At 44.4% G+C, this 18878-nt stretch overlaps 1 protein-coding gene across 1 annotated transcript in view; it reads right to left on the reverse strand.

The window, feature by feature from the left end:
- Nucleotides 1-18878, reverse strand: part of LOC309380861 (androgen receptor-like) — a gene marked incomplete at its 5' end in the record, with an annotated part of 118001 nt that overhangs the window by 17118 nt on the left and 82005 nt on the right. The window contains one exon of the mRNA XM_081930955.1: nt 13756-14043. Within this exon, the coding sequence (XP_081787081.1) occupies nt 13756-14043 (288 nt within the window). The remainder of the gene's footprint in view (nt 1-13755; nt 14044-18878) is intronic.

An 18878-nucleotide genomic window follows, 5' to 3' on the forward strand; every position in this document is an offset into this window, starting at 1 on the left:
GTTGAAATGGAATACACAAGACGAAATGGTTAAGTCGGCTATGATAAAATGGGCACAGGACATTGGGCATAACATTATGTTTGAGGACTGGGAAAGGTTGTGGACCACTGGGTTGAACTTTACTGCATGTAATGCTTTGAAAGAAAATGTAATGAAAATGATATACAGATGGTACATGACCCCAGTTAAACTTGCCAAAATATACCATTTGTCTGATAATAAATGTTGGAAATGTAAAGAAAATGAAGGAACATTCTTCCACCTCTGGTGGACTTGCCCTAAAGTGAAGGCCTTCTGGGAAATGATATATAATGAGTTGAAAAAGGTATTTAAGTATACCTTCACCAAGAAACCAGAGGCCTTTCTTCTGGGCATTGTCGACCAGAAGGTGTTAAAGAAAGACAGAACATTTTTCATGTATGCAACAACAGCAGCAAGGATACTACTCGCTAAGAACTGGAAAACTCAAGATCTACCCACACTGGAAGAATGGCAGATGCAACTGATGGACTATATGCAATTGGCGGAGATGACTGGCAGAATCCGAGACCTGGGAGAAGAAAGGATTGAAGAAGATTGGAAGAAATTCAAGATTTACCTACAGAAACATTGTGATTTAGTGGAATGTTAAGAAGGATGCTTGGTTATAAATAATTGGCCATCACTAAAATAGATCAGAATTTGATGATAAGAGAGATTAAGAGAAACAAAATTTGTAGGAGAATTATTTTATTGTATTTAAATAAGTGGTTATAAATTTGGAAATAAGATGATAATTTGCTTGACAAAAATTTATTAATGATGCAAGTGGGAGCGGGAGACGTGAGGAAGTCTAAGGATGCTATGAAATTTTGTAAAAACAAAGCAACACTGTTTATTATTATTGTATTTCTTTTCTAAAAACTCCAATAAATATCTATTAAAAAAAAAACAAACCACGTAAATCCGAAGTATTTTTTGTCCCATTCGCCCTGAAATCACATAACAATATCGGTGGGCAGACTTATTTCGGGTATGCACTGGCAAACCACGTATCCCGAAGTATTTTTGTCCCACTCACTTTTAAATAAAAAAGAAAGGAGGAGATGAAGGAAAGCTTCGCTTCTGCATTTGATGCTGCGCAAACCGTTCTAAGCTGAAACATTCCTAGAATGTTCAGTTCACATTGAGTTCGTACCTGACCTGTTCTTAATGCATAGTTGACCACATCTACGGATGAATGCTATATCAATCACTAGTAAAAGTTTAATAAGGAGGTTTTCACGCCTGTCCAATTCTGTGTTCCCTTTCCCAGCCTTTAATCTATTGGTGATTAATGCCTATATGCAACCTTTGCTTTGTACTTGTGTTAACCAATCAGCAATAAGCACATACGTGGCAATGCTGTAATATTCAATAAAAGAGACTCCTCAAGAATTGTTCGAGAGGTGCCTCCCAGATTACGCTCGCTACCTGTCTGTCGTTATTTCAACCCAACAGACACCAAACTCTGTGCATGCTCTTAGCCATTGCTGCACAAAGAGGTTTGCTGGTGCATCATTTTGATGTGGATGTAGCCTACTTGAACTCAGACCTCCAGGAGGATCTGTACATGCTTCCTCCTCCAGGGTTTGAGGGCAATGAGCAAGGTACTGTATGGAGACTTCACAAGTCAATTTATGTTCTGCATAGTCCATCAATTTTTCTTGCCATGATTCTTTAGTTGGGGTTTCTTCAGTCTTCCATCCTTGTGCTATTAGAACTCTTGCGGCCGTTGTCACATACATGAAGATGCTTTTCAGCTTTTTTGGCAGATCTTTCCCTACAATCCCTAACAAAAATGCTTCAGGTTTTTAAACACATGTTAAATGGAACATTTTCTTCAATTCGTTTTACATCATTTCCCAAAATTTTTAAATTACCTTACAATCCCACCACATATGATAAAATGTCCCCTCCTTTTCCTTACACTTCCAACATCTATTTGAACTAGTTTTATACATTTTCCCTAACTGCACTGGTGTTGTGTACCATCTGTACATCATCTTCATGTAATCCTCCTTCAATAGGGAACAATCTGTAAATTTTAAATCAGGTTTCCATAATTTCTCCCAGTCTTCCATCATAATATTGTGATCTACATCTTGTGCTGGTTTCCAGACTCTTAATCATCTTGGGCACCCTTTCTGCACATCTTCTTCTTTCCTCTGTCAACAGGGGTGTCGAGAACTGGACACAGGACTCTACAAGGAACCTGACCCAGGCAACACAGAGCAGTACTATGGTATTCCTTGATCTGGATCTAGAATTCTGTTCATGAAGCGCAGAATCACTTCAACATTTTTGGCTGCTGCATTACATGGCTGACCAATGTTATGCTTGTGATCTACTAAGGCCCTGAGATCCTTTTTGCATGTACTCCTGGCAAGCCAAGTGCCCCCCACCCTATATTTGCACATCTGGTTATTCCTGTGTAAGTGTACGTTTCTACAACATTCTGGCAGTCCCATCTTCTAATGGATATTGTAAAGTTAGGAAAAGGAGAACCACAGCCAGCTAGAGTCTGAAGAGTCTTCTATGTGTGGGGAAATGGTTAAGCCTTTGTGAATTTTGGTTTAGGAGTCTTTGCCACCCAGGGTAGTTTTCCAGGAGAAAGAACTACAAATGGGTCAAGATGGAGTCATAAAAGCCACAACTTTATTGGGTACTGCTCTTTGGTTACAGTCATTGAAATTCTACTCAATATTGATCCAGAGTAGATTCCAACGTATAGCTAGCAGAGTAAAAACTTAAAACACAGGATTCCCCAAAAATAGACCAGAGGCAATTTCATCCAGCAGAGCTTTACTGCTACTGAAGGCAAATGAGCATAATGGCCACAAATCCAATACATTCAGAATTGGCACTGTCCATAAGAAATCCAGTTGAAGCAGACTAAAGGTAAACTTAAAATAACTTATAATAAGACTAAACCTTAACTATTATATTTTAATCTTTTGTTGGAAGCCACCCAGAGTGGCTGGGGAAACCCAGCCAGATGGACAGGATATAAATAATAGATGATGATGATGATGATGATGATGATGATTAAACACTATATCCAGAACCCCACACCAGAAGGAAGAGAGATAGAAAGAGAAAGTGTGAAACTCAGGCTCCTTCTGGCCCTACTTTTATAGTCAGCATGACCTTGACTGAAGAGATAGAAGAACCAGTTTAAGGCAGCTGTATCCAGCTTCTCAGAAGGAATAACCAAAACAAGAACCTTCTTTCCCACAGAGAAGAAAAACTTCCAGTAACTTCTAGAATCAATCAGAACAGGAAAAATCTCTACCCATCAGATCAATACTTTCCGCACTAAGAAATGCAAACTGACAGTTACAATGGTTACAGGGAAAGTGAAGATCTCCTGACTGGGTAGACTGAGCTGGCATTTGGGTGGCCAGTGTAAGAACAGAATGCTGGATCCGCCCTTGGCCTGATTCAGAAGAGCTCTTCTTAAGTCCTTATCCTGTGACCACGGTGTGCACCAGGCATGCCAACCCTGTGAGCCATGGAGTGGTCATCAGACCCACATCCCAAGATTCTTTAAGGGAATCCCACTTTCAGGGATGCCTGATGTGGACCTGGCCCAGTACCTTCTTCACCAGTAGATCCAAAAGAAGTCATGGAAATACATTTAGGATCAAATTATGCAACTGTATAAGCAGAACAGCGGCGTTGCTATGAGGAAGCTGAAAACCCTGTGCTGCAAAGCCCAGTCACAATTGCGAGGAAAATTGCTTGTCAACCGACATTCATCCATAGCAAGGCAGTTAAGTCTAGAATTAGAGGAAGGGAGAGAAGCCCGAGGTGTCTGTCAATTGGAATTTCTACTCAATAGTGATCCAGTGTAGATTCCAGTGTATAGTTGGTAGATTCCAATGTATAGTTAGTAGATTCCAATGTATAGTTAGTAGATTCCAATGTATAGTTAGTAGATTCCAATGCATAGTTAGTAGATTCCAATGTATAGTTAGTAGATTCCAATGTATAGTTAGTAGATTCCAATGTATAGTTCACATATGGATTTCAAAACATGGCCTTGGAAGCAAAACCCTCCACAACTTAAGACTGATAGAGGAAGACATCATTTGATGCTAGTTCAACATCAAAGTGAAATACTCTTGGGTGGAAGGTCCAAGCCACATCTTTTTCCAGCTGCAATGAGTTAGAAACAAGTTCCAGAGGAACAAGAGCAGATTGTTGACCTTCCCATCCCTGTCTTTTGCTTGTCACTCTAGTAAAGTTCTTGGCTGGGTGGATTCTTCTTAGGTTCTTCTATCTTGGCAAGTCCCTTTGCAAGAGAGAGTCCTCCAGCTGGAGGCAGCAACCAAGAGTTTGTTTCCAAGTGCCCTTGCTGGGCATGGAGTGCAGGTAGATATCCAGGCCAATCGTGATTGGACAAGAACAACAGGCGGTGGTTTCTCAGGAATATGGTGATCAAGTTGTTAAGGGTGCGATGGAGCAAAACCTGTAACTCAAAAAACAAGATGGTATATGTGGTGGGTATTGCAAATGTGGGTGTGGTGGGTCTGAGCCCAAAAGCTCTGGTGGCAAACTGTCAACTTAGTAGCATCCAAGGAGTCATCAGTGCTTCTGGAGAGGGTGGGTTGGTGTGCACAGGCTGTAGCAATGTGATCTATTGAAATCAAATTAAAACTTTAGCACAAGGCTTAATTAAAACAGCCTCTGCAACCTCACAGCCTCACTGTGGAGGGTGCCACTGAACTGGATGAGTTTTGCCCATTTAATGGGACAGGAAATACATCCTAGATCATGTGTGGACATGCCCCTCTCCCTGGGCAATTGGACAGAGTTTGACGTTGTCCCTAGAAGGGGCTACCTGCCCTGGTTCTGGGGAAACGTTGCCAAACATTCATATGCTTGTGGCAAATGGATCATTCTGGCAGTGAACAACTGCAGGCAAAATGCAAAAAAAAATAAAAATGAAGTATGTCAGGGGAGACCCCCAGGGAGATTTTTTTGGGGGGGGTTTAACAGCCAACAGTATTCCCATTTTTAAATAAACATGCAGGCACCCCATGGATAATATTCAGCCTCAGAGCTTGGAAAGGATTATTTCATGACTGCTGTGCTATATCACTGGCTCTGATGTAGCGCTAAACCATGGGTTAGTATTATGGGAGTGAGCCTTGGACTTGCCCTGCGGTGGCCCTGTCCTCATTAACTTACTTACTTATCAAACCTTTATTAGGCATTATGCGAATAAAACCATAAAAGAGAAAATAACATATAAAGGCCTTGAAATATATATAAAAGGGCAGCAGTTGGCTACATACATATATATATATATATATATACATATAGAGTCAATGGTTTTCTTTGTTAACCTGCTCCTTGGAGGACTGCTACCAAAAACTCGGCTACCCCCGCCGTTACCCTTTGGTCAACGTCGGATAGGTAGAGTCCCACACATTCACCTTGCTGGGGTTCCAGACCACCCGAGAGAGGGGACAGCACGCGTTGACGGAGCGTACTGTACAATGGGCAATGAAAGAGAATATGCTCTACAGTGTCCGGGACATTCATAGAGCATCTGCAGAATCTCTTGTTTCTAGGAATGTTTTGATATCTTCCCCTGACAAATGCTGAGGGAAAAACATTCAAACGGGCCAGCATAAAAGCCCTACGTTGGGCTGGGATTATTAATTTAGTGACGTAATTGGCTCTGCTATCTAAGATATTTAAATCATAGAATATGGGGGAGCAAATTTTGTTTACAGCTGCCATAATATTTTGTCTCTCGACATCCTTTAGTCTAGTTAGGATATTATGGAAAATGTATTGCTCATTAGAATTGTACAGGGGCTCCAGCTCGATGCCTAAAGATTCAATCTTTTTTTCGAGGTGCTGATACCATCTTGATTTATAGGAGTCATTGAGCAAATCAGCGAGCAGACTTGATGGAGGGCAGCGAAAATGGCAGCGTAACCAGTACTTTATTGAGGTGGACCATGCCCAATATTCCATTGTGTGTATGCCTATTTCTGCACACATTGTTTCATATTTGATCATAGCTGGGAGTCCAAGAATACGTCTCAGAAAGCTGGAGTGAATCTTTTTTAAATCACTGTTATATGCTTGGACCCATAGCGGGATTCCATAGAATATCTGGGATTGCACTTTTGTTTGAAATATCTGATTGGCCGCAGGAATAAATTGATTACCTTTCTGATAGTAAAAACGGGCAACTGCTGATGAGGTGCACTTTGCCTGTTTTATGGCGTTTGTGCGATGGGTTGCCAACCCTAAATTGCTCTGGAATAAGATTCCCAGATACCTATAGATTTTCACTTGTTGGATTTCTTGCCCTCTTATTTTCCATTTCTCTAATTTCCAACCATTCGAGAAGACCAAAATTTTTGTCTTCTCATAATTTATAGAGAGTTTGTTGCATTCGCAGTAAAGGATCAGTGAAGATATAAGACGTTTCAGACCCAAGCTCGTTAATGATAGTAGGACAGCATCGTCTGCGTATAATAAGAGAGGAACTGGTTTCTGATTAAGTTTAGGGGCATGTGATTCTATTTTTTGAAGGTAATCTGGCAAGTCTGATAGAAATAAATTAAATAGAAAGGGGGCAAGGATACACCCTTGTTTTACCCCTTTCGAGTTAGGGATGTCTGATGAAAGGTGACCTTTGGTGTTAAGTTTGACTTGACAGGTATTGGAAGAGTGTAGATTTTGCATTAGAATCAATAAGCGCTGATCAATTTTTAATTCTGCGAGTTTCCTCCACAACTTTGGGCGGTCAATTGAGTCGAATGCACCACGAAAATCTACAAAAGCAGCATATATCTTAGATTGCCTTTGGAATCTGTATTTTTCAACCAAGTGCATAAGTATAAGACAGTGGTCTAGTGTAGAGCAACCTTTGGAGAAACCTATTTGTTCTTTCCCTGGTAAATTTAGATTTTTCATCCAGGTAAGGAGTTTAGATAAGAGGTGCTTGGCGTAGATTTTCCCTATCACTGATAATAGGCTTATCGGTCTATAATTCCTTGGTTCTTTTGGGTCGCCATTTTTAAAGATTGGAATAATTATTGATCTTAACCATATCTCAGGTATGATCCCATATTTATCTATGAGAGTAAACAGTTGAGCTAAGGGTTCTGCCCACCAATCTATATAGGTCTTAAATAATTCTATTGGTAGACCGTCTGGCCCAGGAGATTTCCCCGATTTGAAATTTTTAACTATCTCTCTAATTTCCTCTTCCTCTACCCTTGGCCACTCCTGGAGTTTATTAATTTTATTTTTAGTGGTTTCATTTCCTTTAAGTTCACTGTGTAGATTGTTAAATACAGATGTAAAGTATTGGGACCATTTGGATTCTTCAATTGATGGTAGAGTTAGTTGATTTTCGGCTTTCAATCCTCCGTACACTAAGTTCCAGAACGCTTTGTTGTTTTTACTCTGAATTGAGTCGAATAATTGTAGCCATTTTTGGGTTGCGTATTTCTGTTTCTTTTCGGCCAGAATGTAATGATATTTTCTTTTTTCATCAAGATAAGAGGGCTCTAGTTTAGTGCGATTATTTTTAAATGTTTGGCGCAGTTTTCTTTTTAGCTGGAAACATTCATCATCAAACCAAGGGCTAGCGCTATGTTTAAGTACCCAAACTTTAGGTGGAGTACTAAGCTCTACGAACATTTGGAAGATTTCATTATAAATTTTCGGTATATCACTGTAGAAATTAGTGGTCTTTAAGTTGGATAGTACTTGTTTTCTCAGGTTGGCTGTAAGTTTTTGCCCCACTGCTGCACTCATTTCCTGGGACCATTTTAATTGGGTCATTTGTTTGTATTGAGAAGGTTCTATGATATTGTGCTTAGTTATTTTGGTTTCGTCCTTTAAGTTAATAGACAACGATAATGGCTGATGGTCGCTTTCGGTGCGCATTCCAATTTTGAGGTCCATGATCGAATTTATGATATTATAAGGGACAAGAATATAGTCGATGACACTGCATCCTCGGGGGGAGAAGTATGTAAACTCCCCACTTCTATCGCCTTTTGTTGAACCATTCACAATCTGTAAATTAAAGTTGTTACATAATTCAAGTAGGCGTAAGCCTTCGTTGTTTACAACCCTGTCTCTGGAGAATCGTCCTATTTTCAGGGCATGTGCGATATCATTATCAGTATTCCAATTTAGTTTGCTACATAGTTGTTCATTGTTGGTTCCCACTCTGGCATTAAAATCACCTGCTATTATCAGTGAGGCATTTGGGTATTTATCGGTCAAATTTTCTATATAAAAGGTTAGTTGTGACCAATTTTCACTGCTGCTGTTGTTTTTGGTTGGGGGGATATAGACATTTACAAGTAGCAAAGTATCTTTTTTTGGGTTAACAAAAAAGAAAAACTGCATCACTAAAACAGAGGACACAAACTGATATATAACTGCTTATTTATATGTATGTATGTATGTATGTATGTATGGTCAAAAACGTGGAAATAATTGTAATGCTTTATATACAACTAGAATTTCACCTTCGTCTGGATGGCTGTGACCAGGTGATCTAGCTGCCTCCCAGGTCTACTACTAAGGCTTTCCTGCTCTAACTTTTTAAGGTTCTTGGATGATGGACTCAGGGGCATCCTGATCAAATTTGCAGATGACACCAAACTGGGAGGGGTGGCTAACACCCCAGAGGACAGGATCACACTTCAAAACAACCTTGACAGATTAGAGAACTGGGCCAAAACAAACAAGATGAATTTTAACAGGGAGAAATGTAAAGTATTGCACTTGGGGGAAAAAAATGAGAGGCACAAATACAAGATGGGTGACACCTGGCTTGAGAGCAGTACATGTGAAAAGGATCTAGGAGTCTTGGTTGACCACAAACTTGACATGAGCCAACAGTGTGACGCGGCAGCTAAAAAAGCCAATGCAATTCTGGGCTGCATCAAGAGGAGTATAGCATCTAGATCAAGGGAAGTAATAGTGCCACTGTATTCTGCTCTGGTCAGACCTCACCTGGAGTACTGTGTCCAGTTCTGGGCACCACAGTTCAAGAAGGACACTGACAAACGTGTCCAGAGGAGGGCAACCAAAATGGTCAAAGGCCTGGAAACGATGCCCTATGAGGAACGGCTAAGGGAGCTGGGCATGTTTAGCCTGGAGAAGAGGAGGTTAAGGGGTGATATGATAGCCATGTTCAAATATATAAAAGGATGTCACATAGAGGAGGGAGAAAGGTTGTTTTCTGCTGCTCCAGAGAAGCGGACACGGAGCAATGGATCCAAACTACAAGAAAGAAGATTCCACCTAAACATTAGGAAGAACTTCCTGACAGTAAGAGCTGTTTGACAGTGGAATTTGCTGCCAAGGAGTGTGGTGGAGTCTCCTTCTTTGGAGGTCTTTAAGCAGAGGCTTGACAACCATATGTCAGGAGTGCTCTGATGGGTTTCCTGCTTGGCAGGGGGTTGGACTCGATGGCCCTTGTGGTCTCTTCCAACTCTATGATTCTATGTTTCTCACCAGAGAGCCATTATTGGCTCAAGACATATTGCTGCCTTAGACAAAGGACAAGAGGGTGCCCTCCCCCAGGGGACATACAGAAGCCGACTAGACTGTTACTTGAGTAGGGCTGAGTGGGGTTTCAAACCGTGGTCTCTCCCAGGACCTAGTCAAGCACTCTAACCAGTACACTGCACCAGCTCTCCCTGTCAAATGGACACTTAATAATAATAATAATAAATTTTATTTATATCCCGCCCTCCCCAGCCGAAGCCGGGCTCAGGGTGGCTAACAACACCAAAATAGTGCGACATTATAAAAGCATTATAAAAATTAATTAAAATCAAGATTGATGGCAGCCGTAAAGTTTTGTAAATGTTGCCAAAGGAGGGAGTCAGGCTGCGCCCTAACCAAAGCCCTGGCGGAACAGCTCTGTCTTGCAGGCCCTACGGAAAGATGTCAAGTCCTGCAGGGCCCTTGTCTCTTGTGACAGAGCATTCCACCAGGTTGGAGCCGCAGCCGAAAAGGCCCTGGCTCTAGTTGAGGCCAGCCTAACCTCTCTGTGGCCTGGGACCTTCAAGGTGTTTTTGTTTGAAGACCGTAGGTTCCTCTGTGGGGCATACCAGGAGAGGCGGTCCCGTAGGTACGAGGGTCCTAGGCCGTATAGGGCTTTGAAGGTTAAAACCAGCACCTTAAACCTGATCCTGTACTCCACCGGGAGCCAGTGCAGCTGGTATAGCACCGGATGAATGTGATCTCGCAGCGAAGACCCCGTAAGGAGTCTCGCTGCGGCATTCTGCACCCGCTGGAGTTTTTGGGTCAGTCTCAAGGGCAGCCCCACGTAGAGCGAGTTACAATAATCCAGTCTGGAGGTGACCGTCACGTGGATCACAGTAGCTAGGTCAGGGCGAGAGAGGTAAGGAGCCAACTGCTTAGCTTGGCAGAGATGAAAAAATGCCGCCTTTGTAATAGCTGCAATCTGCGCCTCCATGGAGAGGGAGGTATCGAAGATTACACCCAAACTCTTAACGGACGGTGCTGGCACTAATTGCACCCCCGCAAGAGATGGGAGCTGCCCCCTCAGTCCCATATCATCCCGTCCCAGCCAGAGGACCTCTGTCTTCGAAGGATTTAACTTCAACCGGCTCCCACGTAACCATCCAGCCACAGCTTCCAAGCATCTGATCAGTGTGTCTGGGGCCGAGTCAGGATGGCCATCCATCAACAGATAGAGTTGGGTGTCATCAGCATACTGATGGCAGCCCAGCCCAAAACTCCGGACAAGCTGGGCGAGGGGGCACATAAAGATGTTAAAAAGCATCAGGGAGAGAATTGCACCCTGAGGCACTCCACACACCAAGGAGTGGCGCGATGACAATTCCCCCCCAAGCGCCACCCTCTGTCCCCGACCAGAGAGAAACGAGCGCAGCCATTGAAGGACTGTGCCCTGGATCCCCACGTCGGCACTTGAAGGCAAGCTTAGCTTCCATGTAACGTTCACTGCCATTGTAGTCAACCCATGTCTCCCAACAATCTATCCCTGCCCAATAAAGGAAACAGACGCACGAGCACGTCAGTGAACCTTCTCCCTCCAAGTGCGACCTACATTCTTACAGACATACAATGAGAACACAACCACACCCAGCCTACTGAACTTGAGCAAAGGATGGCAGAAAGGTGAGACAACTCTGAACACCTGAGTTCTTTGTGCAAGTCCCCCAACAAAGAGCCCAGAAGGCAACTCACAAAGTGTGTCTGAGGCAGAGAGCAGAAGTGCTGGTGAAAAGTGCCTGCAAGTCACACGCCCAGAAGCTCAAGCAAGCAAACCAAGGCATGTAGACAGAGAGGCAAAAACATTTTCTCCTCTCAGTCAAGCCTGGGACCTAATTCGTTCTCGATCTGAGGAACAGATTCTGGGAAGTGGATGTTTTTCTAGATAGTTTGAGTTCTGAATTCTTACTAAACGTTGTTCTCCCACTCATTATCTAAAATGACCGCTCCCCGCTTAAAACGGGGGGCGCCCTTTGCGTGGACGCGTGTAGTCCCTAGATCTGGAGCGGCTCCAACAGCATAGGCTTGGATTTGCCTTCCCTCAGGTGGGATACCTGGAGGTCTCCACCTACCTCAGTCAGTTGTCCAATCCCACCTGGGGGAAGCGTTGCCAAGGAGACCAGGCCAGGTAAGGGAGGGATTACCTGCCCACACAATAGAGGGAGGATCTTACCTGGGAATCCTCACTTGGCTCCAGAGCTTCTCCCACCCTACCCACCCTCAGTTAATGTCTTCTTTTGTAGGTTAACTTTTCTTCACAGGTTTTGCAGGTTAACTTTTCTTCACAGGTATGCGGGCGCTGCTACGTTAAGGTCACTGTTAAAGGGCCGGAAAGGAATTTCCCTGCATTGGCAGGTTTCGCCTTAACCGTAGCAAAACATCACAACTTTGGCGGTATCAGGCCTTGGGCAGAATCCTTTTGTCCATCTTCCTCTTTGCGGCGGCGATACCAGGGTTCCCTGTTAAAGGGGTTTTCTGAAGGGAGGCTTTGACCGTACGCCGAAAGGTCATCATTGCTCTCCCCTGCGGCGGTGGCGTAACGGAGGCGGCTATCTCTGCTTGAACATATGTTCTCCAGAGCCAGCCCATCCCCCCCACACACTGGATAACCCTGATGCTCCCTAGGTCCCCGGCTGGGGACTGGGGAGGGAGAACGCCCAATGCCTGAGCCAAGGTCTACCCACATTTGAAATTTAATAAAGTTGTGGCCAATTTAATCCCATAGCACGTTGTCTTGAGTCGTTATTCCACATGACGGGGGGGACCGTGGGGGATCTGGGGACTCCGCCTGTCCACGCAAAGCTCAGGCAAGCTTCCCTGTGTATCAAGGAACATTTTCTCTATATATATTTTTATACTGATGCATTTCTTAATATATGTGATTTTTGCATTCTGTTATCTTCCTGACAGTCATTTTAACTGCAGATAATGAAAGAGCATCTCTTTAATTGCCAGTAATGGAATGCAGATCACAAAAGAGGTGCAAATTGTATGCTATGAAAATATTTGCTGTCTACTTATTCTGAATAATCAACAGTAGTTAACACTGTTGTTCTGAACAAAACCTGTCCCATTTGTAAGCTGTAAATAAGAGAGCCCAGCAGGAAGGACCTTCCATTAAAGAAGCTGGATGTCAGAGCTGCCCCTAGGTCCCAGCTCACAGAGGACCAACGCCAGGTCGTCGTTATGTACAAAAGTCTTTATTGAAGTTCAGCTTCCATTCCAAAGCCGCGGCGCGCAGCTCTACGTCTTAAACCCTAGACCGTCGAAGTCCCGTCTGAATCTCCTCCCCCCTGACACCAGTTTAAGATTCTAGCCCTGCTCCACCTCTTCCTCTGCTCTCTCCTCCTCTGGGTCCTCCTGCCCGCTGAGGCATTCCCCTTTCTGGACTCTTCTGACGCTGAGTCGCCTGACTCCTCCCCCTGCCTCCGGCGGGCTTTAGGACCTGGTTCCCAATCCTCATTCTCTGTTGTCCCGCGCTCCTGTACATTTGAACTTGTCTCTCGCGCCACCCCAGTGACCTTCCTTCTGACCGTTATACTGCTCCTGTCACTGCTTCCCTCTTCCGGGAGGCTCGCTGGACTTGACCTCCCCTCCTTTGCCTGACTCTCCGATGGAGGCGTGGCCAGCCCTGACTCATCTTCTCTCCCTGGCGGGGAATACGCTGGCCCCGCTACCTGGGACTCTTCCCCCCCACTACGCTCTGGTGGGGAAGCTGGTCCTGATCTCCAACTGCTGCTCTGGGAGTCCCCGCTGGCCCCTTGCTCCTGGAGCGTCCCCCTTGGGGCCCCCCTTGCCCTGGCCATAGGCGCCTCCTTCTGTGAATCTTCCGATTCGCTGGAGAGGCTCATGGAATCTCTCGGGCCACTGTCATCTTCTTCTACGCTCCCCTCAGATTCTTCCCCTTCGCTCTCCATCTCCTCTCTTCCCTGCGCCTCTGCTCCTGAGCCCCTGACACTGGACAAACCCAAATTTCTCTGGCTGAGAGTGATGCAAGTCAGCATAACAAGGCATATAGTTGATGCAGTATAATTGCACTGATGGTCACCTTATCATACATAGAGAGACCCAACCCAAATAAGCACCGCAACACGAAGGGAGATGGGGTTTTGCACTGTTTTCTGTGATGTCTGATCTTCAGATAAGGAACAGATGCATGGGAGGGAGAGGGAGAATGCAAGAGTTGCTTCTTACCTGGCAAGGCCTTGGCCCACTTCAAGACATGCACCAGCTGCCTCTCGCCTGACTCATTCAAGTTGGTCACGAGGACAGCAAAGGGATCAGGCTGGTTGCTGTCATGGCCGGCACACACCACCCCTGGCTCAATAGCCTCCAGGACATGGAGGGAGATGGGCTGGTGCTCCAGGCTCCCAATGCATGTCATGGTCATCTTCGGAGCTTGCTCCCCTTTAGGGCCGGAGGAACCAGCTGCTTCCCCTTCTTCTTGCATCTTCAGGTTTCTCAGCTTCCTTCTCTTGTGGGCTGCAGCAAGTAAAAAGAACAAAAGAACTGAGAACAGAAGAAGAGCCTGGTTGGATCAGGCCAGTATCCAATCTAGTCCAGAATCCTGTTGTCACAATGGCAAATACCCCAAAGAACCGAGGAATCTAGATATACTGCTTCTGGACCTGGAGGCTGCGTAAGAATGTCCGAAGAGCCTTGCTGCTGGATCAGGCCTGAAGGGGCCCATCTAGTCCAGCACCCACTCTTCAGTGGCCAATCTGAGGCCCCAGTTGGAAACCCACAAGCAGGTTCTGAGCACAAGAGCACCTTCCCTCCATGCAGCTTCCAGCAAATGGTGTTCAGAAGCATTGCTGTCTCTGACCATGAAGGCAGAGCACACTCGTCTTGGCTAGTAGCCATTAATAGCCCTCTCCTCCTCTATTAAAGCCACCTTAGTTGGTTATTGCAGCCTCCTGTGGGAGCAAGTTCCATAGTTCAACTATGTGCTGTGTAAATAAGTTTAGTCACAAAACTTCACTCCATGGGTCAACTGAGACCCCCATTCAGGTCAGCAACCAGCACACAGCAATTGATGGAGAAGCTCATAAGAAGCCATCAATGGTGGCTCCCACTTAACAGCTGATGAGAACCAGCTGCAGTGTGCTGAATGGCCACTTTGCTGTGATTCCTGCATTGCAGGGGGCAGACTAGGTGGGCCTTGGAGGTGCCTTACAACTCTACAATTCTATGATTCTATGAATGTGGGTATTGGCAAACCACAACACCAACTCAAGCAGCAACGGGGCAGCGGTGTGATGGCTGAATTCTGGAAGCTTCTAAGGATTCACTGAATGCACAGCCAACAGGCCAAGAGATAGCATGGGCAGGATTTTCTTGCGATCACTGAAATTGTTGTGTGGATACACTATTAGATAAGCCAACCTCCTAGCTTCTGCTGGACTTTGGGATTCTCAGCTACCATATGGCTGAATTTCTTTTAGCCATGACAGCTACTGGTATTACCTACTGACTTTAGCCAATTGGAACATCTCAAATTAGAGGCAGTATTCCTGCAATACCCCAGTGGTGTAGCATGGGTTATCAGCACCCAGGGCTGCATGGAAGGGGAGAAGGGAGGGAAACGGGTAGAGTATGCATGTGCATTCAACTGCCTAATGTCATCCGCATCACCCTGGAGCTCACAGCCACAGAGATAAGAAAAGAAGAGTAGTTCCATTGTCTGGAGAGGTCACTTCCTGGTTCGCATGGAGAAGCCATTTTCAACAGAGTCCAGCAGTGGAAGCGTGAAGCTGTATTGAGGCAGCGCCAGGTGTTCAACATTTGCTCAAGTAACAATTTTGGGCCTGGGGCAACCACCCCTGTGCCCCCTCATGCCACGCCACTGGAATACCCTGCTGAGAACACAGAATAGATGATGATGAGGATGATGAGGATGATGAATTTATTTATTACTCACCCTTCACCCTAAGGTCCCAGTGTGGGTAACAGCATTAAAAACAATATTAAAAGTAATTTAGTACCATCTCAGTCAGCATCAAGGAAACAATACTGAAGAGAATGCAGAAATAGTGCATAACCCCAGTTAAACTTTCCTCTATGCATAAACATACTTCACCTATGTCCTGGTAAGGGTGTGAGGACAGGAGGAACTATAGACACTTGTAGTGGACATACCCAATTGTGGTAAATTTTGGGGGAGAAATGTTATAGAGATATGCAACATTGCAAATCAGCATGTCACCAAGCCTCCAGAGCTTAAGTTACTGATTCTGTGTTTAAATCACAGAATCAGGATTTGGGGGATAAATCACAGAATTGACCTGCGTCTCCATGGACAGCTGTGAGTCCAAAATGACTCCCAGGCTGTGCACCTGGTCCTTCAGAGGCACAGTTACCCCATTCAGGACCAGGGAGACCCCCACACCCTCCCGCCCCCTGTACCCCAAAAAGAGTACTTCTGTCTTGTCTGGATTCAACCTCAATCCATTAGCTGCGATCCATCCTCCAGTGGTAGAACATAAGACTCTTCACCTCAGGGTCATGGGTTCAAGTCACAAGCTGGATTCAAGCCACGTGGTGGTCCCTTCCAACTCTACAATTCTATGTTAAGAGAAGTTACTACAGAGCAATGGTTTTGCATTCATCTACAAAGCTGATAGGTGGAGAACAACAACTCTTTATTTTCTTCTTTAGTTTTTATGTCAAAAAAGAGAAGAGAAGACTCATGAGAAGAGAAGACTCCCTGGAAAAGCCCCTGATGTTGGGAAAGATGGAGGGCACAAGGAGAAGGGGACGACAGAGGATGAGATGGTGGGACAGTGTTCTCGAAGCTACCAGCATGAGTTTGACCAAACTGCGGGAGGCCGTGGAAGACAGGAGTGCCTGGCGTGCTCTGGTCCAGGGGGTCACGAAGAGGTGGACATGACTAAACGACTAAACACAACAAACAATGTCAAAAAACACTTCATATTTGATGTTAACTGTTGTACATTGCTTCTTCTTTGATTTTTTTCAATCTTTAATAAAAATCTTTTTTTAAAAAAAGAATTGATTAATCTATTGCATTTCATTCCCATCTTTCAGTGTTTTATTGTTTTTGTTTTAGAAAAAAGGTGCAGATGCCGGAACTCACTATGAAGTTGTTATAGTAAGTGCCACACTTTTAACATTGGGGGGGCTGGCACTGCGTACCCCAGAAAGAAAGCACTGCCACTTTTTCTTCCCTGGAGCTCATGGTGGCACACACAGCTCTCCCCCTGCTGATTTGATCCCTGCTAGGCAGGTTAGGCTGAGAGGCCGTGACTGGCCCAAGGCCACACCCAGTGAGCTTCATGATGGCAAAGTGTGGGGATTTGAACCTTGGTCTCCCCCAGGTCCCAGTCTGAAACTACCCCACGCTGGCTTTCCACCTAGGTATATGTGGCTGGACCTCTCCATTCAAAACCTGCAAAACAGAACAGAACATTTTCAGAATTCCTTCTGCCTAAGCTCTGCTAAAAGAGAGAGAGAACAGGAACCAGACAAAAGAAGCCCCAGAAAGATGCCAAGTTGTTTCAAGGGAGCATCTAAGCAGACCCTGTCCCCAGCAGACAGCAACCTTCACACACAGACCTTGCATCATATTACACAGGAACAGGAACAAAACACAAGGAAACCTGTGATTACGACTCTCTAATTCTCTGAAATAGGCTGCTTAATGCATTTATTTATTTATATTCACTCTGTGTCTGCATTAATATTTGGCAATGCTAGTGGCTGTAAAAGAAAAAGTCTGTGGAGCCAGATTTTGTTATTCTAGACAGGAAGCAGCGACCATTTTATCCCTCTGCATCAACCCCAGGTGTCAGCCAGAGGGGTCTCACTGCCCCTCAAGAAAGGCATAGGGAAGTCAGTGAGTGGGAGCAGCTACTGAAGAGTGACAGAAGCCCACCAATTTTATCCAACTGAAGATTAATTTTAATTTTTAGATTCTAAACTGAGCATGTGTAAAAGACTTGAAAATGGTGCTAGCAAGAGCAAGAGGCAAAGACTGGAAGCAACGAGAGCCAACAGTGAAGCTATCCAGCCTGAGCCAACCAATAGCATGCAACCACACAAAAACTTCCCTGAAAGAGAAACAGTGAAGCAGGATGTGGAACAGCAAGCTCATTATGAGGAAGCAGCCATGATGCTGCCTACTGTAACAGATGTTGGTTTGTGGCCAGAATTATCACATTAGGAAGTATCCTATTGGGCAGAGAGGGGTCCCTCTCAAGTTGTGCATCATTGTGGAACATTTTCAAATTCCAAGCGAGTGTACAAAAAGCAGTCTAGGTTTTGCAAAAAACCTCTTTTTTATTCAACAAAAGCAAATGGGAAAACATATAGCCAAGGGTGGCTTGTATATTCTCCCTCAAAAGGCCAAAATTATTGCTTTGTTTGTAAACTCTTTCCAGACCTTGCTTTAGCTTTAGCTAGCGAAGGGTTTGTTGGTGTCATTTCTATAAGGTGTTGTAAGTCTTCCTAGAATTGGACCCGTGTGCTGCATTTTTGGACCCGTGTGCTGGGTCATTTTCACAAGGTCAGCAAAGCCCTTCAGAAATCAAACCTATTATTGAGTTCTTGTGCAAGTTTGTTCACAGTTCACTTCTGGATTTTTAAAGGAAAATTAGAGAAGATTTTGATGAGCTTGAGAAATAAGCAAAAGCCACCTTGCCAAATGTCAACTACAAAACAAGGAGATAAAAAGTGAGGGAACGGCAAAGAAATGACAGAAGTGCACCTGATGCCTTAGAAGTACTTTCTTCAAGAGATAAGTTTAGGATAAAATCCTTTATTCCTATATTAGATGCACTTGAAGCCAATTTAAAAAGAAGTACTTTGTACAGTGATGTTGCACAATTGTTTTCCATTCTTGCTAATCTGACAGCATCTAAGCGAGAAATTCAGCAAGCTTGATGGAAGCATCCCCAGAAGATATTGACCTGAACCTTATTGAGGAACTTTTGCACTTTCACCTATATGTGACACAAAGCCATAGGCTTACAGCAGAGCCCTCTCTGTCTCATACAGACCTTTATCAAATTATACACAAGGGAAAAATTCAGATGGCCTTTCCTAATGTGGAAGCAATCTTGTGGCTATTTCTTAGCTTGGGAGAGAGGAGTTTTTCAAGACTCAAAAGAATGAAAAATGAATTAAGGACCACGATGTCTCAAGAGAGGTTGTCCGCACTGAGGATTCTGTACATTGAAAGTGACAAACTTAGACAAACAAATTTTGATGAAGTTTTGGATGATTTTACCATGAGGAAGGCTGGGGGGAGGGATCTAGTCTTACTGTATTTGATGGTTGTTGTTTACTTCTTAATATGT

The sequence above is a fragment of the Podarcis melisellensis genome (assembly GCF_964234715.1).
Source record: "Podarcis melisellensis genome assembly, chromosome: 12".
Classification (NCBI taxonomy): Eukaryota; Metazoa; Chordata; class Lepidosauria; order Squamata; family Lacertidae; genus Podarcis; species Podarcis melisellensis.